Below are 18,942 nucleotides of genomic sequence, written 5' to 3'. Positions count from 1 at the left end.
TGGTAAATTCATTTTGGATCTGTTGGTGTGATTCTCAGAATAGGAGTGATGGATGATCCATGAAGTGACAACAGAATACACTGATTTTCCCTATTTTTTCCAGAGTTATTAATTATGGTAAGATAAAGGTTCCCCCCACAGGAGTTTAAATCTGCAGGAATATTTTTGGGAAAGTATAATTAATAATAATTAATCCACTGCATGGCTCTGAGATCCCAAACTGCTTTGGGCTGGGAGGGACCTTAAATCCCATTTTAGTCCTTGTTTTTAAAAAGGTTTTGTAAATGAGAAACCCAAATTAGCCTCATTTTAGCCAATATTAATGATGCCTTAATGTCCTGTGGGTAACTTTGTGCTTTCAGGGCAGGGGGCAGCTGTACCAAACCTCCTCCAGCACTCAGCACCTGCCTGAACTCGCTCCCAGTGCTTCCCACCCCATTCCACATTGCATAAATGGTTTGTTTATGTAGTGTTCCAGTTAAGTAACTTATTAGGTGAGAAGCTCACATTTCCCAGGATTTGGCTTTCAAAGGGCTGCCCTCATTATTCCCAGTTCTTGATCCAGGTTATTTAATGTTCCTTTCTAAGGTTTTGACAGAACTTAACCAAAAATGGGAATAAATAGAGAAATTATAGTGATGGTTCTTCAACAGAAAGGGTTAATGGGAGGCCTCAACCAAGAGCTCAGTGCAGTTTCCTGGTTTTTCTGTGAGGAACCTTCAGTGAACCCTTGTCCAAGTGCAAACACTGCCTTGAAAGAGGGAGCAAGCAAACAAAAGCAGGGAAAGAAGCCAACCCTCACGTGCTGGCTGTGGCAGCAGATGGAGCAGGGGGTGTTCAATGTCTCTTTTTGTCCCTTCAGCCCAGTTTGGATCCCTGTTTGGAGCTGTTTCCATCCGTGTGGGAGCAGCACCTGGATGGACGTGGTGGCAAAACACCTTCATCCTCTGTCTGTGAGGGGACAGCAGGAAACTCAGATCTTGTTAAGCTTTGAAATGACTTTTCCAGCACCATTGATTTCATAAGTGTTGACTCTTACCAGGGGTGGTTCCTAATGCTGGGTCTGGAGGAGACCGAGGAGAGACCTCAAGGGGCTGCAGCTCCTCCTGAGGGACCTCCTCTGCTCCCTGTGACAGGGACAGCACCCAGGGAATGGCTGGAGCTGGACCAGGGAGGTTTGGGTTGGATTTTGGGGAAGATTCTTCCCCCAGAGGCTGCTGGCACTGCCCAGATCCCCAGGGAACGGTCCTGAGGCTCCAGAGCAGCTCCAGGAGCGTTTGGACAGCGCTGCCAGGGATGCCCAGGGGGGTGGGAATGTTGGGTGCCTGTGCAGGGCAGGAGTTGGATCAACGATTCCTGTGGGTCATTCCAACTCAGGAGACTCCTTGATGTTTGCCACTGGCATTTTCTTCCCTCTTGGCACCTCCAGTGTCACATCAGTCCTGGGTGAGGCTCTGGAGGAGCCAGCACGGGCCCTGCAGGGCCGAGTGCCGCTGCCAGCCCCCGGCACGGCTCCAGTGCGCTCCCCTTCACTCCTCCCTGGGGTTTTTTCCTTTGTAATCACTTCTGCTTGGGAAGAATTTAGGTCTCAGAAAAACAGTGAAAGCCCCTTTTTGTGTGAACAGCAGGACAAAAGCTCCCAAAGCCCGGGGAGGATTTTGGTGCTGAAAGCCGGCTCTGTTCCCGGGGTGCTCTCATTGGTGGGGGCTGTTTTGGGACGGGGCTGCCCTGGGCAGGGCTCAGCACCCCATAAATACCCAGCACAGCCCTGGCTCCGTGCTTGGCTCTGGAGGCTCAGGGAGGATGTACAGCCAGTGAGTATTCCTGAGCTCCCCTCTGTGGGAGCACATCCCAGATGGAGCAGGGCTGGGGGCAGCAGGGTTTGGACAGGAGGAGAAGCGGGGAGGTCTCTGTGTGTCTGTGCTGGCACATCCCATGCCAAGGTGTGGTTCTGGTCTGGGCAAACAGGATCACCTCCAGCTTCCAGAGGATTGACCAGAATTTGGAGTAGAATCCTGGAATGGTTTGGGTTGGAAGGACCTTAAATTCCATCCAGTGCCACCCCAGCCATGGCAGGGACAGCTCCCACTGTCCCAGGCTGCTCCAAGCCCTGTCCAACCTGGCCTTGGACACTGCCAGGAATCCAGGGGCAGCCCCAGCTGCTTTGGGCAGAGTTCACCAGCCTGTGCCTGGTGTGTCTTCATGGGCTTTGCAGAAGATAAAATTGGAACCCAACAAATAATTTTTTTCTTTAAAAAAAAGAAAAGCAAAAAAAAAGGCTTTTCCAAGAGCTGGCAGATACAAGCTGGATTTTGCTTTCTGATGATTTGGGTATCCTGGGTTTGTTGGGCTGCAGTATGGGCTGTCCCTCGGTGTCCCTGTCCCTCCTGGTGCTCAGGACACTTCTCAGTAGCTGTTTGGAGCCTCAGAGCCTTTCCCATTGGAAAGGTGCTTCTCCTTCCTCCCTCAAGTTCTTTGCAAGTCATGGATTGTTCCATCCAGAGAGACACATCCCTCCCTGGGAGGGGGCTCTGGGCTCACCAGCTGTGCCCCTTCCAGGGTGGAGCACCCCGCTGGAGGCTACAAGAAGCTCTTTGAGACAGTGGAGGAGTTGTCCTCTCCAGTGACTGCCCACGTCACAGGTTGGTCTGGGGCCTCACCTCCTCCTGCTCTCCTTTGCTCCCGCAGCTCAGGGGACTCCAGGGCTCAGAGGTGTTACAAGAATCGATGTGACAGCTCACAGGGCTGCTGATTTGGGGTAGGGAAAGGCCAGATTGGGTGGGGAACTCTTTGGACATCTCAATACTGAATGTCTTGGTGGGGAGGTGAAGATATCAGAGCTTAAGTGCTCATGTGTGTTTAAACATTTAAGTTTAATTAGAAAATGAGTTGAAGTTTTGATTTTTCTTGCCACAATAAAAATTCCTTGGTCTGATTTCCATGCCCATCCCTGCTCTGCCTCTCCCACAGGCAGGATCCCCACCTGGCTGCGAGGAAGCCTCCTGAGATGTGGTCCTGGCTTGTTCGAGGTGGGCTCCGAGCCCTTCTACCACCTCTTCGATGGCCAGGCTCTGCTCCACAAGTTTGACTTCAAGGAGGGGCACGTCACCTACCACCGAAGGTATGTGCCAGCTTTCCAAGAGAAAGGAATAAATAAGGAAACATCTGCTTGTCTGAAATGCCAGGAAGGGGCTGTGCCTGTGGGAAACACCGGTTGTTGTGAGTCCATGTGGTCATTGGAAGAGCTCTAGCAGCGATATCACTAAACCCAGCTCCAGGTGCAATGTGGGGTTGTGGAGAGCTCCCAGAGCTGTCAGGAGGTTCACCAAAGGAATATTTGTATTTATTGCACAGCCTGTAACAGACTGTCTGCTCCTGGCCCCCCAGGTTTGTCCGGACCGACGCCTACGTGCGAGCCATGACGGAGAAGAGGATCGTGATAACGGAGTTTGGCACCTACGCCTACCCAGACCCCTGCAAGAACATCTTCTCCAGGTACCTCAGGCTGCTGCAGACATTGCTGGGATGTTCTACGGAGTTTCAGCTTCCCAGGAGCCCCTGACTGCCTGTTGGTTTTCTCTGCTCAGGTTTTTCTCCTACTTCAAAGGTGTGGAGGTGACGGATAACGCCCTGGTGAATGTTTACCCTGTGGGTGAGGATTACTATGCCTGCACTGAGACCAACTTCATCACCAGGATTAACCCAGACACCCTGGAGACCATCAAGCAGGTGGGTCTTTGTCCTGGGCCAACAGAGGTGTGGAGGAGTAAAACTAAAACACAAATCATGGAGACACAGAATGGGTTGGGATGGCAGGGATCTTAAAAGCCACCTCTGTCATGGCAGGGACAGCTCCCACTGTCCCAGGCTGCTCCAAACCCATCCAGCCTGGCCTTGGGCACTGCCAGGGATCCAGGGACAGCCACAGCTGCTCTGGCAATTCTATTCCAGGGCCTCACACCTCTCACAGATATTCTTCCCAATATTCCATCTAACTGCCCTCCTGTCCCTCCATCCCTTGTCCCCAGTCCCTCTCCAGCTCTCCTGGAGCCCCTTTGGGCCCTGTCCCTTCTCCAGGCTGAACACCCCCAGCTCTCCCATGGCAGAGGAGCTCCAGCCCCTGGAGCAGTGTCAGGTTTGGGTTGGGGTTTGCAAATCAGAGCTCAGCTGGAGACTTTGAGAAGAACTTGTTGCATTGACTCACAGCAGCTTGCAGAGCCTCCCACCCCCTGCCAGGGGAGCTCCTGACCCTGTCCCTGCTGCTCCCCAGGTGGATCTCTGTAAATACGTGTCGGTCAATGGGGCAACGGCTCATCCCCACATCGAGAACGACGGCACCGTTTACAACATCGGGAATTGCTTCGGGAAAAACTTCGCCCTGGCCTACAACATCATTCGGATTCCTCCTCTGCAGGCAGGTCAGTCAATCCCACCTCTCTTTTCTCCTCAGCCAGCTGGGAAACCTTCCCCTTATGATTCATTTCTTTATCCTTTAAATAAATTTCTCATCGAGTTAGGTTTTTTTCAAGCTCCTTCAGATTTGTTTTTTTTAGTGTTGTACCTAAACCACTTCCAGGTGGCTTCTAAATGATGGAGTCTGTGTTAAAGGATTAAGAATTAAGAATGAATTAAGAAATTAGTGGGGTAGATGCTGTAAGTACAGCCCAAGTGTGGGTGAGACCTCCATAACCTCTCACCTGTCCCGTTCCAGACAAGGAAGACCCCATGAACAAGTCGGAGGTGGTGGTGCAGTTTCCCTGCAGTGACAGGTTTAAGCCCTCCTATGTCCACAGGTAACATTCCATGGGGTCAGCTGGAACCAGGGACTGGTTCCCACAAGTAATCAGCAATGAAAATCAGGTGATTAACCAAAATCAGGGTCATTCTGAGCGATGATTCACGTGTTTAAGATGAGCAGCCCCATGTTTGTTGCCCAAACTGACCCCAGTGAGCCTGATGTGCTCCCCTGCATTTCCCAACAGCTTTGGGCTGACCCCAAACTACATCGTGTTTGTGGAGACACCAGTGAAAATCAACCTCCTCAAGTTCCTCTCCTCCTGGAGCCTTTGGGGAGCCAACTACATGGACTGCTTCGAGTCCAACGAGACCATGGGGGTAAGCATGGGGCCATCCCAAACTGGGCTGGACTGGGCAGCCAGACCTGGGCTGGGAGGTCCATTGGCTTCACCTTCATTTCCCTGAGCCTGAGCCTAGCTGCTGTGTGGTTTCCAGGTGTGGCTTCACGTGGCAGAGAAGAAGAAAGGCAGGCTCCTCAACCTCAAGTACCGCACCTCGGCCTTCAACCTCTTCCACCACATCAACACCTACGAGGACAACGGGTTCCTGATCGTGGACCTGTGCACCTGGAAGGGGTGAGGCCGAGGCTCCCTGGGCATCACAACTTCCCCTTGCACCACACAGGCCACTCCCTGCCCTGGCACATCCCTGCTGGGGCCTCTGGCACCTCCACCATCCCATTTAACACGTGGTGACATGTAGACTATACAGCACTGAGCTCTCCAGAGGTGCAGGGAGCCTGATTGACACTCATTTTCCAGGAAAATATTATTTTTATCTTTTATTTACTTTTATCTTTAAGAAATGTTAGTGCCTGCTGAAGGGTTGATGCTGTTCTGGCTCCTGGGGCTGCAATGAGCAGGGTGTGCATGAGGCTTAAACACTGCTCTTCATGTAAACACAGAAATGTGGCACTGAAATGATGAAACTCAACCCTGTGTTGGCTGCACAGCCAGGACACCCTGAGCTCAGCTGATCCTGGCATAGAACCATAGAATTCCAGACTGCTTTGGGTTGGAAGGGACCATAAAACACCTTCCACTATCCCAGGCTGCTCCAAGCCCCTTCCCTTGCTGTTGAACACCAGCAGTTGCTGGGTTTTCCTGACAGCCTGTGGTGCACACACAGCTCAGCTCTGCTGGGGAGCTGGACTGGGGCTTCTGTCACTTCCACCCCTGGAAGTGTCCATGGCCAGGTTGGACAGAGCTTGGAGCAGCCTGGGACAGTGGAAGATGTCCCTGCCCATGGCAGGAGGTGGAGCGAGATAAACATTAAAGCCCCTCCCAACCCAAACCATTCTAACCTTTTATGAATTTTAGGCAAAAACCACCTCCACTTCCCCCACACTTGCAAAGCCCAGCTGTGTTTCTCTCTGTGGTGCTGTTTGGTGCAGGTTTGAGTTTGTTTACAACTACCTGTACCTGGCCAACCTCCGGGCCAACTGGGACGAGGTGAAGCGGCAGGCGGAGAAGGCACCGCAGCCCGAGGCCCGCAGATACGTCCTGCCCCTGAGCATTGACAAGGTACTGGAGTCTGCTCCTCTCCCTGCCCAGCCTCCTGCCCCCTGTGCTTCAAATTCAACCTTTTCATTAAGAGGGAAAACTTGGAAGTATGGGCCTTCAGAGAAACCTTGTACTTTCTTTAGCTGATGAATGTTTTTCTAGTTTATTTATATAGTTGCCAAGAGAGGTTGTGGCTGCCCCATCCCTGGAAGTGTCCAAGGTTGGGCTGGATGGAGCTCTGAGCAGCTGGTCTAGTGGAAGGTGTCCCTGCCCACGGTGAGGAAAATGAGATGAGCTCTGAGGTCCCTTCCAACCCAAACTCTTTGATGAGTCCAGATGTTACCGTTCATGCAGTTAATACTGGATCTGCCCATAGCACAGGGGGAGCAGCCACAGCCCAAGCATGTGTGGTTAAATCCTCCAGCCCTCCATGTGAGGTCCCTGCAGCTGCCAGCCTGGCACAGACAGAGCTCTCTGGCTGGCAGCTGCTGCCTTCCTTTCCATGACCCTGCTCGTGGTGGCTGGCGGGTGGGCCGAGGGCTGCAGGGGAAGCCGCTCAGCCGAGCCCCTCACGGAGCTCACTGGGCTGTGGATCAAGTGAGAAGTGCAAGCCCACGTGGCAGTGCTTAATGAAACCTCTGAATGCCTTCAGGAGGGAGGGAAGTTGTGTTTAGGCTGAGGAACAGGACAGTTCTTGCAGCACTGCCAAGCACACGGCACCAGTCGCCTCCTCTGCCGTGCGTCTCTGCCCTCCCTGTCCAGTGCTGTTTGCTACAGTTCTGTGCAAATAAACTAAACCTTTTCTCCAGTCTCTTGGGTATTTATTTCTCTTTGTCACAGGCTGACACAGGGAAGAACCTGGTGACCCTGCCCTACACGACAGCCACAGCGACGCTGCGCAGTGACGAGACCATCTGGCTGGAGCCAGAGGTGATTTTCTCAGGGCCACGTCACGGTACAACGACACCCCAGCTCCCCCAGGCCACAGCAGCCAAGTGCTGCCTGCACACCGTGTCCCACAGACCCTCAGCATTCATTCATTCATTCATTCATTCATTCCTGTTTCCTTGTAGCCTTTGAATTCCCCCAGATCAACTACAGGAAGTACGGTGGGAAGCCCTACACGTACACCTACGGGCTGGGGCTGAACCACTTTGTCCCAGACAGGGTAAGTACCAGCCAGCAGGGGATGGCTTCAGTTTGGGGACACCAAGGATTATCTCTGAGCTCTGTGGTTTTGTGTTGTCCCCACCTTTAGCTCTGCAAGCTGAATGTTAAAACCAAGGAGACCTGGGTGTGGCAGGAGCCGGACGCGTACCCATCGGAGCCGATCTTCGTCTCCCACCCCGATGCACTGGAGGAAGATGATGGTAATGCTGGGGGAGCTGGTGGCATTGGCATTGGCATTGGGATTGGGATTGGGATTGGGAAGGGCTGTGCCACAGCTGGGCAGGGCAGAGCCTGCAGGCAGCTCCCAGAGGAGATGGGACAGGTGCTCACACTGGCGAGAAATTTCTGAGGAAATATGGGAAAACTGAAACTAGAATAAAGAAATTTTGGGGTTGGGAGGAACCTTAAAACTCATCCCATCCATCCACCCAAGGCATGGATACCTCCCACTGTCCCAGGTTGCTCCAAGCCTTAAACCTGGCTGTGGACACTTCGAGGGCTGTGGCAGCCACAGCTTCCCTGGGCAGCCTGTGCCGTGTCCCTCAGCATCGGTGACACTCCCGGGATTTCTGGTGCCCCGAGTGCCAGGGCTGCTCTCCCCTTGCCCAACCGGGGTCAGACACAGCCCACACCCAGCCGGGCCACACCCACGGTGTTCTCACCTTGCAGGGGTGGTGCTCAGCATCGTGATCAGCCCGGGGGCAGGGCCCAAGCCCGCCTTCCTCCTCATCCTCAACGCCAAAGACATGAGCGAGGTGGCCAGGGCCGAGGTGGAGGTGAACATTCCCGTGACATTCCACGGGCTCTTCAAGAGGGCGTGAGCACAAACAGCAACACCCGGGCTTCTTCCAGCTCCCAGAAGGTGCAGTCTCCGTTTACAGGTGACCCAAACTCCCTCCACAGCCCTTTGCCTTTGTGGGGCTGCTTAACTCAGATCAAGCAGTTCAGTCTTGTCAATGATTCTTCAAAATGGTTAATCAGGTATTTTTTAAACACACCCTTTGGTGTCATTTCCAGTTAAACCACAAGTTTGGGGTGTTGGAGAGGTTTTGTTTATGTGAAATTAAACTTTGTAGCTGCAGCAGAGTGAAAGAAGCTGAAAGAGCAGAGTAACCTCAATACTTTTACAAGAGGTAACATTGTGTACAACAGGCTGTGCTCTGCTACATGGTTGAGAATTTTTAGCCTATTCTGGAGGATTTTGGATTTAAACACATCCTGATCATTGCTGCAGTATCCTCAGAGCAATCCCAGGGCACAGCTGCTTTGGGAATCCCAAGAGGGAGGCAGGTAGAGTTTTGTTCTTCAGCCAGGCTGCAAACTGCACACCTTCCCTTGTGTGTTTGCTCTTTTCCCTTTCTTTTGTCCAAGTGCAGTTCCTTGATTTCTGGATTTCATGTTAAAACATGGACACGAAAAAAATCAAGCGATTTTGGGCTGACTTTGCTTCCTTAGAGTGCTACAGGTGTTGAGCTTAATCCTTCCTTCTCCCAGAATAAACTTGCAGCTGATGTTAAAAGAGGCTATTGTTGAAAATAAAAACTTTCTGCCAGCAGATTTAAAATCTGGGATTCTTGTTTGTCTTCAATTGTTCAACATTTTTATTAATGGTATCAAAGAATTAGGAAATCTTTACACTCAGAGTTCTGGTAGAGGGTTCTGGTTTGAGGGGGCTGAAGTTACATCCTGATGATGGGATGGGGATGGGGAGACACAGACTGGGACTTCTTCTGTTCCATGATCTCCAAGCACTGGGCAATCACCTTATTAAAAAAACAATATAAACAATGAGCCTCAAACAAAAAAAAATCCAGTAAAACTCATTAGTTCTGCACTTGTTTGTTTGTTACTTCTTTTTGTGAAACACTGAACACGGTAAAATGAACAGTTCTCACTTATTTTCATGTGTAGCACATAAAGTGGGAATTTCAGGGCCCTAGGACTAAAAAAAATTCTTGGTGCTCTCTCATTATCAAAGTTCCCATAAACTCCATGAAAATATTTTTACCATCCACAGAGTTCCATAAATATGTACCATATTTAGAAGGGTTGTGTTGTGATTTAACCCCAGCTGAAACCAGGACAGATTGAGATCTTGGAGTAAACAAACTTCAGAAGTGCAGAGAAGATTTTTTTTATTGCTAATAAACAATGTAACAAGGAAAAATAAAAGAACAAAGGCAACAGCTTTCAGAAAGAACCTAATGGAGGGAGGGATGTCTGCCAATTTCAAATCAATAAAAGAACAGGGCAATATCCCAAATGTACACAGCAAATTTAAAGCAGGAGGAGAAAATTGCAAAAAGCAACATCTCAGGATAAAAGAATGGAAACAAAAGGAATTCTGAGGAGCTTGAACTTCAAAGAGTGAAGATAGGGGTGATCATATGGAAAAAAGGGATTCAGATAAAGATTCAAATTATGGTAAAGTCAAAGGAGAGGCTCAGTGACGAAATGCTGTGGTCAGGTAACCAGAATTCAAGAGAAACATTTTTGATAAACTAATGGGGAAGAGACAGGATGAGAATTACAGAGAGAAATTCCATGGAGTGAGAAGTGGGAGCCCCAGGTCTGGAATCAGCACTTTGCCAGCCCTGAGTGAGCCACGTTCACCTGTTGTGAGATTGGAGAATGAAATGGCCTAAAAGGAAAACCCACCTTCCTGGAGTCCTGAGGTAGAATGATCCCATCATCCCAGAGCCTGGAGGAGGAGTAAAAGGCACTGCTTTCTTCCTCCAGCCTGGAGAGGGCAGAGAATGGAACAGGCTTAAAAGCACAATAAAAACAGCAGAGCAGTGAGAAAAAATTACAAATAAAACAGGGAAATCCATCATTCTGAAGAGAATGGGCAACACTGCTGTTAAAATGAATCAGAAAACAGCAAATAACAGAGCTGACCACTCTGCACTAATGGAAAAACCCATTAACAGAAAGACATAGCAGTACATGGAAATTTAAAATATTTTTTCAGTAGATCCATGTTTTTCATTAGTTGGGATGTGTTGCTGAACAAAAGTGGGTAATTTAACAATGAAATCCCTGTCAGGTTTACATTGAATGTCCTTACTTTGCCTTCAGCTGTTTTAGCTCCAGCTCCTCTCCTGCCCAGTCCCCAGCTGCTGGAACTGTGGGGAGATGTCGAGGATCCACAAGAGCAACTCTTGCATTGGGCCACAGGAACAGGAAGTTTGGGCTGAATGATCTCCCACACTACAAATTAAAAACCAAAGAACAGAACAAACTCACTGAGATGAATCATGAAAAGGTGTCTGTGGGATGAAACACCCAAGGCAATGCAGAATGGAACACAGGGGGATTTCTATGAGGACAGACACCCTGTGCTAGGAACCACCACCTCCCCACTGCCTTCAACATTTCTATTTTAATATTTCATTTTGAATTCCAAGCACTTCCACGTTTGATTCTTCCAGCTTTACTTTCCAGCAATCACATGAGGTGCTGCATTTCTTACTTAAACATCAGCTCAGAGCTCCCCAGCTGTGTTTTAGAAACGCAGTGACACCTGAGCAGTGTGACACGTGTGTCCCCAAGCCCTGGGCTGCTGCCACCCGTACCATGACGTAGCTGTCGCTCCCAAAACAGCCTCCAATGACAATGGTTATTTTGGGAACAGCAGCACAGGCAACTGCTGCCATCATGGAGGCCTGGGCCTTCAGCCTGTTGGAATGAGCCTCTGCCTGCAGTAAAAACAGATAGTTTAGATCCTTTAAGACTTTATTCTAGATTCTCTCCACTCCCAACAAACCCGTATTTCTAAATAATTTATTAATTGATTTATTTAATTCTGCAGAAACAGATCTGGGATCTGATGGAGGTTTAACTTTCCTTAGCCCAGGACAAATCCTACTGGGCTTTAATGCCTTCACTTTGAAAAGAGAAACAGCCAATTTTCAGGAGTGCAGAGTTAGCAGAGGAATCAACAAGCTCTATTTCAATGTCAAAAGCACTGCAAATCCCAAACTTTCCAGCCTGCCTTGCTAACTGAACAGTATCATTCTATATTAGCACCCAGACCTGCTTAAAATTCAAGTGAGAATGTTCTTAAATCTTTCTATTAGCAAAGTCATTACAAAGCTTCATCAAGACTGGTTAAAAAAATAGTTTTCCTAACAGTTAATAATTCTGAAAATGTAACTTTAGGCACAACAAGAACTAAAAGTTGTTTGAAATACATTGAAGCAGACCTGCCATACCTGTGAGATGCTTGCAGGCCCTGCTGGCTGTGGAGCAGTGTTTTGGAGGAAGAGGATGGGAATTCCCCTCTGGCCACAGAGCTGGACAAAGTGGCTGCCCTTGAGAGCAGCATCGTGAACCAGCTCCCCATTGTTGGCCACTATCCCCACCAAGTGCCTACAGAACAAACAGGGACAGTTGGACTCCATGGTCTGAGAGGTTTTCTCCAAGCTCAACAATTCCATGATTCTCCCTTTTGAACCCTGGAAGTGTCTGGAGTGGTGTAGAACCTGCTGAGGACACAAAAGCTGTTGGGAAATGTTTGTCTATCCATTTGGATGGGGAATGTTTCCAGCCATACCCTTCCACATGGCCAAATCCTGTCACTAATGTTGTTCCATAAGCAGCCTTGAATTCCTGGAATCTGCTTCCATCCACCAGCCGGCTCAGAATCTGCAAAGAAATGTACAGACTCTACTTTACTAGAGAAATTAAAGTAAAAATAGGAGAGTTCTGCTAAAAGAAATGCTCTGTTCAAACAGCAGCAGCCCTGAGTTATGCAAGGTGAGCACAGAGGGTCTTTGAGTGACTTGCTAAATGCTCAATATGCACAAACCATCCAATTTGTGTTTAGTTTAATTACCAACTGTGTATTTTAAGACAAAGGCCAACTCCAAAATTATTTTGGATTTACAAAGCACAATTGTTCCTGTGCATAACAAAGTAAAAAAGCAGAAACCAAACCTCAGCATGTGCAATTTCAGATTCTGTGCATAAGAAATGCTTGGTTCATATGGCTCATGCTTTTTTCCAACACAGTCAAAAGCTGCCTTCAAAGCTTTCTCCAGTCAATTCCCTCAAGTGCAGGGATTTACCACTGGGAAAGATACTGGATTCACATCCATGGAGACAAAATCTCATGTAGAACACAATGAAAACAGCGTGGGCAGCTCTGCATGTCTCTGCTTAAGCTTTAGTGTCTGTCCCAACCTCAGACAAGTTTGATTTGAGCTCTGCTGTTTTTCAGTGAGTAATTTCAGCATTTCTTTTTCATCATCTTGAATGCATGGGGGGAAGAAACAAAAAGGCAGGGGAACACAGACATGAAAGGGGTGTATGTTCTCAAGGCAGCCAACTCAGTGCAAGACACAAAGAAAGCATCCCAGCAGTGCATGGAAACAGCTGGGCAGCACTGGCACAACCTGGCATTATTTCACCTCCAGCAGCATTTCAGGTTAAGTATTTTCTATAACCCTACAGAACTGTTGCCATCCTGCTCTGTTTAAGAGCTCAGGCTTAAGGCAGGCTGGCAATAGATGAGGTAAAAATTCAGGATAACACCTGGAGCTGTGGGATAGAGCAGAGTGAAGGATGCAGGAATGAAATCCCTGTTCCCTTACCAGTTTGACAGGAAGAGTGCAGCTGTAATCCAGTGGTGCCAGGCCCAGGAGCTCCTCAGGGCTGTACAAGGGGCTGTCAGACTCCCTGTCCTCCTCTGGCACTGGGTCACAGTTTAAGGTGGAGACAACATTACGAATGCACTCATAGGCCTCCTCTTCTGAGGCTGCAAAATGGTCACTGCAGCCACTGACTCTAGGAGAGAAAGACATTCATTAGCCTTGAATTAATGAGCTCTGAATTCTGAGGGAAAATCCAAACTCAGTGAAAAAAGATGAGACTCTCCAAATGCCCTGTGGAAATACTGTGTGATTTGGTTCTGTATGAATGAGCTGAAAGCAGTTGCTCACTGGAATTTCTGTGCAGCCCAATCCCAAATTAAATTCACAGAAAGGAGCTGTTCTTCCCCGTGACTTTTGTGTTTATCTGGATTAAAGAAAGACCTTGAAATTTATTTTTGCGATGCTGTTGTTGCAGTCAATATCAAAAAGGGAAAAGAAGAAAGCAAACTTCAGGAATTATTTCAAAATAAGTGGTTGCAGCCAAGATACAAAGACAGGAATGTATTCTATGTAGCACAATTGGGTTAAATATGTGTGTTCTGGAAAACACTTGGAAAGGAGGAGATAGCATCCCTCTTCTGTAGCTGCTCCCTGAGAGGCTCAGAGAAAATTACTTGCCTGAAGTCGTTCAAGAAGTATTTGGAACAACAGAGATCCAAATCCAACCTGTCCAGTCCCTGCCTCACCCCATAAATAATTTTACTCCCATTTGGCTGATTTAACCCAAACCCCTGAACCCAAGAAGGCAAACCACAGGTTCCACCCTTAGCCCTGCTCTGAAATGCCAATGCCACAATCCTTTCAAGCTGAGCATGCTGAATTCCCTATTTTTGGGAATACTCCACATACTGTGAGTGAAGCCTGGCTCCTCCAAGCTCCTCAGGAGAGACATCTTCTCCCGTGGCAGCTTTCACCAGGGGTGGCCCAGCAAGGAAGAGTGTCCCAATTTTATCAATGATCACGGATTCCTCGGCCATGGTGGGCACGTAGGCACCTCCAGCCACACAGGAGCCACACACCACGGCCACCTGTGGGGACACAGACACAGCAGCGCTGGAGAGGGGATGGGAAAGGCAAAGCCAAGCCCAAAGTTGTTTCAGGAATGCAGAAAGTGCTAAATCACAGCTTGGGGAACAAAGCAGAGACACAACAGGATTGATTACACATTTACACCTTCCCTGCCCTCCCCGTGCTGCTGTACCTGAGGGATTCCCATGGCAGACATGATTGCCTCGTTGTAGAAAATCCTGCCACCGTGCAGCTTGTCAGGAAACAGCTCTGACTGAGGGACAGGGCAAAGAAAAAGGGATCTTTAATATTAACTACAAAACTTGATGTTTTCTCTTCATTCATTCCCAAACACACCAAAACTGACACTGGGATGGTCCCCATTAATATCACTCCTGGACCTTTCATATACTGCATTTATTATGGTATTTCTTCCTTTACACATTGTCAAATAAAAAAAAATCCCATTTGCTTTGAAAATACAGGTTAAGTTTTGTGATTTTTTTTTCTGAAATCAATCTATTCTACACAAACTGACTGTAATGTGGAGAAGGGAAGAGTGCTAGTTCTACTTCATCTGTCAAATGCCTTCAGCAGTTTCCTTTTTCACTTGGTTTTGGATACAATTCCAGGTAAAAACTCTTCCTGTGTGCTTGCCCTCAGTGTGCAGAGAGAACAACTGCAGTCTCCATGAGAGGATGATCTCTGCATTTTGCAAAAGAACCTGTTCAAATTCTTACTTTGCAGTCAGAATTGCAAAAGCTCCACTTTTAAAGGCCACAGAGCTTAGTGCATCACTGGCACAAACAGGACAGTAAAATCCAGAGATACTGGAGTGAAAACAGGCTCTTCCCACTATGCACTCATTTATTAGACACAAAAGCAGTGCAGCACTGAAGTTTCTAACCTCTGATTAGGTGGGAGGTGCAAGATTAGCCCAAGTGATGAAACAAACACTGATAATGATAAATAAAATAAAAAAAAAAATAAAACACTGATAGTTTGTGCTCTGCAAGGTACCTGCAGGGGGAGGAAGGCTCCCCCACTGTCCACGAGGTGCACAGACAGCAGCCTGTTCTCCATGGCAATTTCCTGGGCTCTTAATTGTTTTTTCACTCCAATTGGGTAAATTGTTCCTCCTTTCACAGTGGCATCACTTGCAATGAAGACACACCAGACCCCACAGATCCTGCCAATTCCTGCAAGCAGAACCAAAGGTGTTTATCAGGAATCTCTCAAGCAACAGGCAAAGCAAAAGGGGAAAACTTTTTCAGGAGTTTTTTTCAGTAATGCTACATCAAGAAGCTCCAAATTAACTTGAAAATACCACACAGAGAAGAAATCTAGACTCTTCTCTGGAATCATAGTATTTTATAATTAATCTAAATTACAGAAGAACCTCAAACAAATTTACTTACTTCTGGTGACAGTGTAACAGAAAAAATATATACTGTGATTCCTAACCCTTGAGATAAAGAGGAAGGCAATTAAAGATTGAAATAAAACTGAAAAATATGACAATCTGTGATGAATAAAAGGGGTTTCATACTGTTCTTCCAGTTACTTCTTGAACTGGAACCACTCTTCAGAACACAATTTCACTGATATTGAAAGAAATTGAATTTCATTGAATTTCAATGCAATTTCATTTTGAAGAGCTGTTCCAGTTTAAAGAGACAATGTTTGCATAGAAAATGCAAGTGTCTGTGATTTGAAAAACACTTCAAAATGTGTCACAGCTCCTGTTTCTCACAGTAACTGTGTCCCCTCTCCTTTAAGAGGCTGATTTGACATCACCCTACATTTTTTGAGACAAAAATTAGTAAGTGCTAAGCAGAATCACTGAATCTAGAAGAAATTAAAAACCATTTTTTCAAAGATTTCTCCCAGATTTCCCATTATAGTAACACACCAGTGACTGAACTCTTTCCTGTTGGGAATAAGAACCAGATAAAACCTTGCATTCACTTTTCCTAGGAAAGCACTTCAGATATTGAAATATCCCATAAATAATATTCCATGAGTCCCTTTTCCTGCCGTTTCCCTTTCCCAGTGTCCCCAGCATCCCATTACCCGTGAGGCAGGCGGCAGCAGGGACATCCCCGTAGGGCATGTCCAGCCCTGCCAGCGGGGACAGCTCCAGGAAATCCTCATGGTCCAGGAGCAGCCTCAGGCGCTCCCGCACGAACAGCTTCTTGTTGCGCTGCGTGTGCCGCAGGATGGCCTTTTCTCCTCCTCCTTTCTTCACCCTCTCCAGCAATTCCGAGTACCTGATGGGACAAAAACCCCCAAAGTTTCGGTCCATGGGAACAAAGCCATGGGTGAGGTCAGGCTGGAGGGGAGGGGTGGATTCCAGAGGGACACGGACAGGAGGAGAGGTGGGGATGGAGGAAGCTCAGGAGTTCAACACGGCCAAGTGCAGGGAATGGCCCTGGGCCCAGAAAATCTGTGGGAGAAGGGATGGAGAGGAGCCCTGGGAGGATTTGGATGAGAAACTCATCCTGCCATGTCCAGAGGAGCCCCTGGAGCTGCTCCAGGGCTGGAGCCCCTCTGGAGCCAGGCTGGGAGAGCTGGGGGTGCTCACCTGGAGAGGAGAAGCTCCAGGGAGAGCTCAGAGCCCCTTGCAGGGCCTGAAGGGGCTCCAGGAGAGCTGGAGAGGGACTGGGGACAAGGGATGGAGGGACAGGACCCAGGGAATGGCTCCCAGTGCCAGAGGGCAGGGCTGGATGGGATCTTGGGATTGCAGGAATTGTTCCCTGGCAGGGTGGGCAGGCCCTGGGATAGAATTCCCAGAGCAGCTGGGGCTGTCCCTGGATCCCTGGCAGTGCCCAAGGCCAGGCTGGATGGGTTTGGAGCAGCCTGGGACAGTGGGAGCTGTCCCTGCCATGGCTGGGCTGGGATGAGATGGGATTTAAGGACCCTCCCAACCCAAACCATTTTCCTTACAAGTTACCTTTTTATCAGATTGAGCTTAAATTTATCACACAGTTTTTACACAAATGGCATGTGAAAATGAAGATAAATTCACATTTCCAAATTACTGTTTTTGCAAGGTGTAATAAAAAGCAAAGGTATATTATTTAAAGCAAACATTTATCTTTTGTTATCCAAAAGCTGTTTTATAAAGCCAATAATATAATCTATAATAATGAAGCTATCATAATGTGCCTGTCCTAGTTCAGCATGAACCTCCATGTTCCATCTACTCTTGGGAATAATCCAGCCAAGAGCTTCCTCTGTCAGCTCCTGCAGCAACTTTATCTGACAAAAATCATTAACTGGGAAGTGGAACAAATTACTAAATTGGGAAGATATACTAAAAGCAGGAAGTAGTCACAAGGAGGAAATGATCACCCAGTGTTGTCAGGGCAGCACAACGTATAAGTAAAAATCTGAATAAACTGTAAACAAATGTGGTATCTCAACTTTGGTCTTAAATAAACCAAATTATTCCTTTACTTCAAACACATTTTCCCCCCAGAAGCATCGCCTTTAACTGTAAGTGTTGTTTGACAAAAAGACTCGCACAGCACTTTGTGTGTGACTCTGTGACCTGACTCCCTGCACACCATGGAGCCTGGAAAAACTTTGGAAGAAAAGGATTTTAATCATATCCTCAATGCCACCACAGGAGGGCAGAGTGTGTTTTCCAAAGCTTTGCTTCCAGTGATCCTGGATCACTCCCCCGAACAAAGGCCTTTGCCATTTTGCCGTCTGATCTTTCAGGACAAGCACAAAAAACACATTTTGTCGTTTTATCCATAAATCTTGATGGATTGATTGCAGCACCCATCCCCTACTCGGTCAGGAGTGGGTGAGCCACCATTTACGTCTTTGCATTCAAAATGCAACACAAAGCAAACGTTACGAAGGTCTGTAAAAAGTATTTCTTGGCAATATATGCAAAACAACACATGGCACTGTTTTGAATAGTTTACACCTCGATTTGGGTATTTCAGTCACCATTTCACGAACTGGTTTTGTTGGAAGGGACTTCAAAGCTCATCCCTGCCACAGGCAGGGACACCAGGTTATTCCAAGCCCCATCCAACCTGGTCTTGGACACTTCCAGGGATTGAGCAGCTACACTGTTCCACGGGACAAATATGTTAAAAGTGCCTAAAGTGCCAATAAGTGACTCTCACACCACCTTACAGACAGCAACGCTTTAAAAACCCCACAAAACCCATTTATTACCTTTGAATCACAGCCTCGCTGTTCCTTAAATTCTCTTCAAACACGTGTCGGTACACAGCAGGGACACGTCCGTCTAGAACCGGGAATGTTTTGGGATTCCGCCTGGATTTGGGGTTATTACTTACAAAGCATCGGGGAGACAGGTGCTGTGTCCTTCCCCAGCCCTGCCCCGGCAGAGCCCGATATTCCCTCTGGAGCAGACGGGTCAGAGATTTCTGCCGGTATTCCCTCTGGAGCGGGTGGATCGGGATTTTCTCCCGATATTCCCTCTCGAGCAGGTGGATCGGGGGTCGTTCCCGATATTCCCTCTGGATTTTCTCCCGATATTCCCTCTGGAGCAGGCGGGTCAGGGGCTGCAGCGGCGCTGAGGGGCCACGGCGCCGCCGGCCCAGGGCGCACAGCGGGGCCGGGCTCCACATCGCCCCGAGAGCTGAGGGACAACGAGTGACAGGAATTAGAGAGAGGATTCCCTCGGCTGAGCGGCAGCGCGGCCCCTTCGCCTGGGGTGCGGGACATGAGGGGACACCCTGACTCTATTCTGCCGTGAGGGGACACCCCTGTTCCCGCAGGAGTCATGAGGGGACACCCTGCCTCCATTCTGCCGTGAGGGGACA

The 18,942-nt window shown here is 48.3% G+C and overlaps 2 protein-coding genes across 5 annotated transcripts; one reads left to right on the top strand and one right to left on the bottom strand.

Moving 5' to 3' along the window:
- The first annotated feature begins 1,803 nt into the window (after positions 1-1,803).
- Positions 1,804-9,024, top strand: RPE65 (retinoid isomerohydrolase RPE65). Its single transcript, XM_033516254.1, has 14 exons — positions 1,804-1,814; positions 2,449-2,642; positions 2,971-3,121; positions 3,388-3,495; positions 3,588-3,729; positions 4,271-4,418; positions 4,712-4,793; positions 4,983-5,115; positions 5,233-5,372; positions 6,191-6,320; positions 7,140-7,254; positions 7,373-7,467; positions 7,558-7,669; positions 8,139-9,024. Exons 1-14 carry the CDS (start codon positions 1,804-1,806, stop codon positions 8,288-8,290), a joined length of 1,713 nt encoding a protein of 570 aa, XP_033372145.1. The 3' UTR covers positions 8,291-9,024.
- Positions 9,025-9,040: 16 nt separating this feature from the next.
- Positions 9,041-18,936, bottom strand: LOC107208455 (methylcrotonoyl-CoA carboxylase beta chain, mitochondrial-like). 4 transcript variants are annotated; one of them, XM_015636872.1, is made up of 12 exons: positions 18,329-18,936; positions 16,205-16,401; positions 15,152-15,330; positions 14,325-14,405; positions 13,973-14,151; positions 13,064-13,256; positions 12,025-12,137; positions 11,684-11,840; positions 11,045-11,167; positions 10,537-10,679; positions 10,128-10,236; positions 9,041-9,232 (listed from the first exon to the last, which is right to left on the bottom strand). In XM_015636872.1, the coding sequence occupies exons 1-12, from the start codon at positions 18,745-18,747 to the stop codon at positions 9,149-9,151; spliced, it is 1,977 nt and encodes a 658-aa protein (XP_015492358.1). In that variant the 5' UTR covers positions 18,748-18,936; the 3' UTR covers positions 9,041-9,148. The 4 variants fall into 4 exon arrangements, with proteins under 4 accessions (XP_015492358.1, XP_015492361.1, XP_015492362.1 ...); XM_015636875.1 differs by having other exon boundaries at positions 12,025-12,116; XM_015636876.2 differs by having other exon boundaries at positions 9,044-9,232; positions 10,128-10,209.
- Between the last annotated feature and the right edge of the window lie 6 nt (positions 18,937-18,942).

Source organism: Parus major, chromosome 8, assembly GCF_001522545.3.
Source record: "Parus major isolate Abel chromosome 8, Parus_major1.1, whole genome shotgun sequence".
In the NCBI taxonomy this organism is placed as follows: Eukaryota; Metazoa; Chordata; class Aves; order Passeriformes; family Paridae; genus Parus; species Parus major.
Note: the sequence above shows the minus strand (reverse complement) of the source record. Positions and strands in the feature narration are given on the sequence as shown.

What these genes read in the sequence shown, in the direction of transcription:
- RPE65 (XM_033516254.1), top strand. An exon ending in AGTCCAACGAGACCATGGGG is followed by an intron (nt 5,116 to 5,232) that starts GTAAGCATGGGG and finishes TGTGGTTTCCAG; the next exon opens with GTGTGGCTTCACGTGGCAGA. An exon ending in GACCTGTGCACCTGGAAGGG is followed by an intron (nt 5,373 to 6,190) that starts GTGAGGCCGAGG and finishes TGTTTGGTGCAG; the next exon opens with GTTTGAGTTTGTTTACAACT.
- LOC107208455 (XM_015636872.1), bottom strand. Translation starts at nt 18,747, where the DNA reads ATGTGGAGCCCGGCCCCGCTGTGCGCCCTGGGCCGGCGGCGCCGTGGC. An exon ending in GAGCCTTCCTCCCCCTGCAG is followed by an intron (nt 14,406 to 15,151) that starts GTACCTTGCAGA and finishes CCTGTCCCTCAG; the next exon opens with TCAGAGCTGTTTCCTGACAA. An exon ending in GGATTTGGCCATGTGGAAGG is followed by an intron (nt 11,841 to 12,024) that starts GTATGGCTGGAA and finishes TTTGTTCTGTAG; the next exon opens with GCACTTGGTGGGGATAGTGG.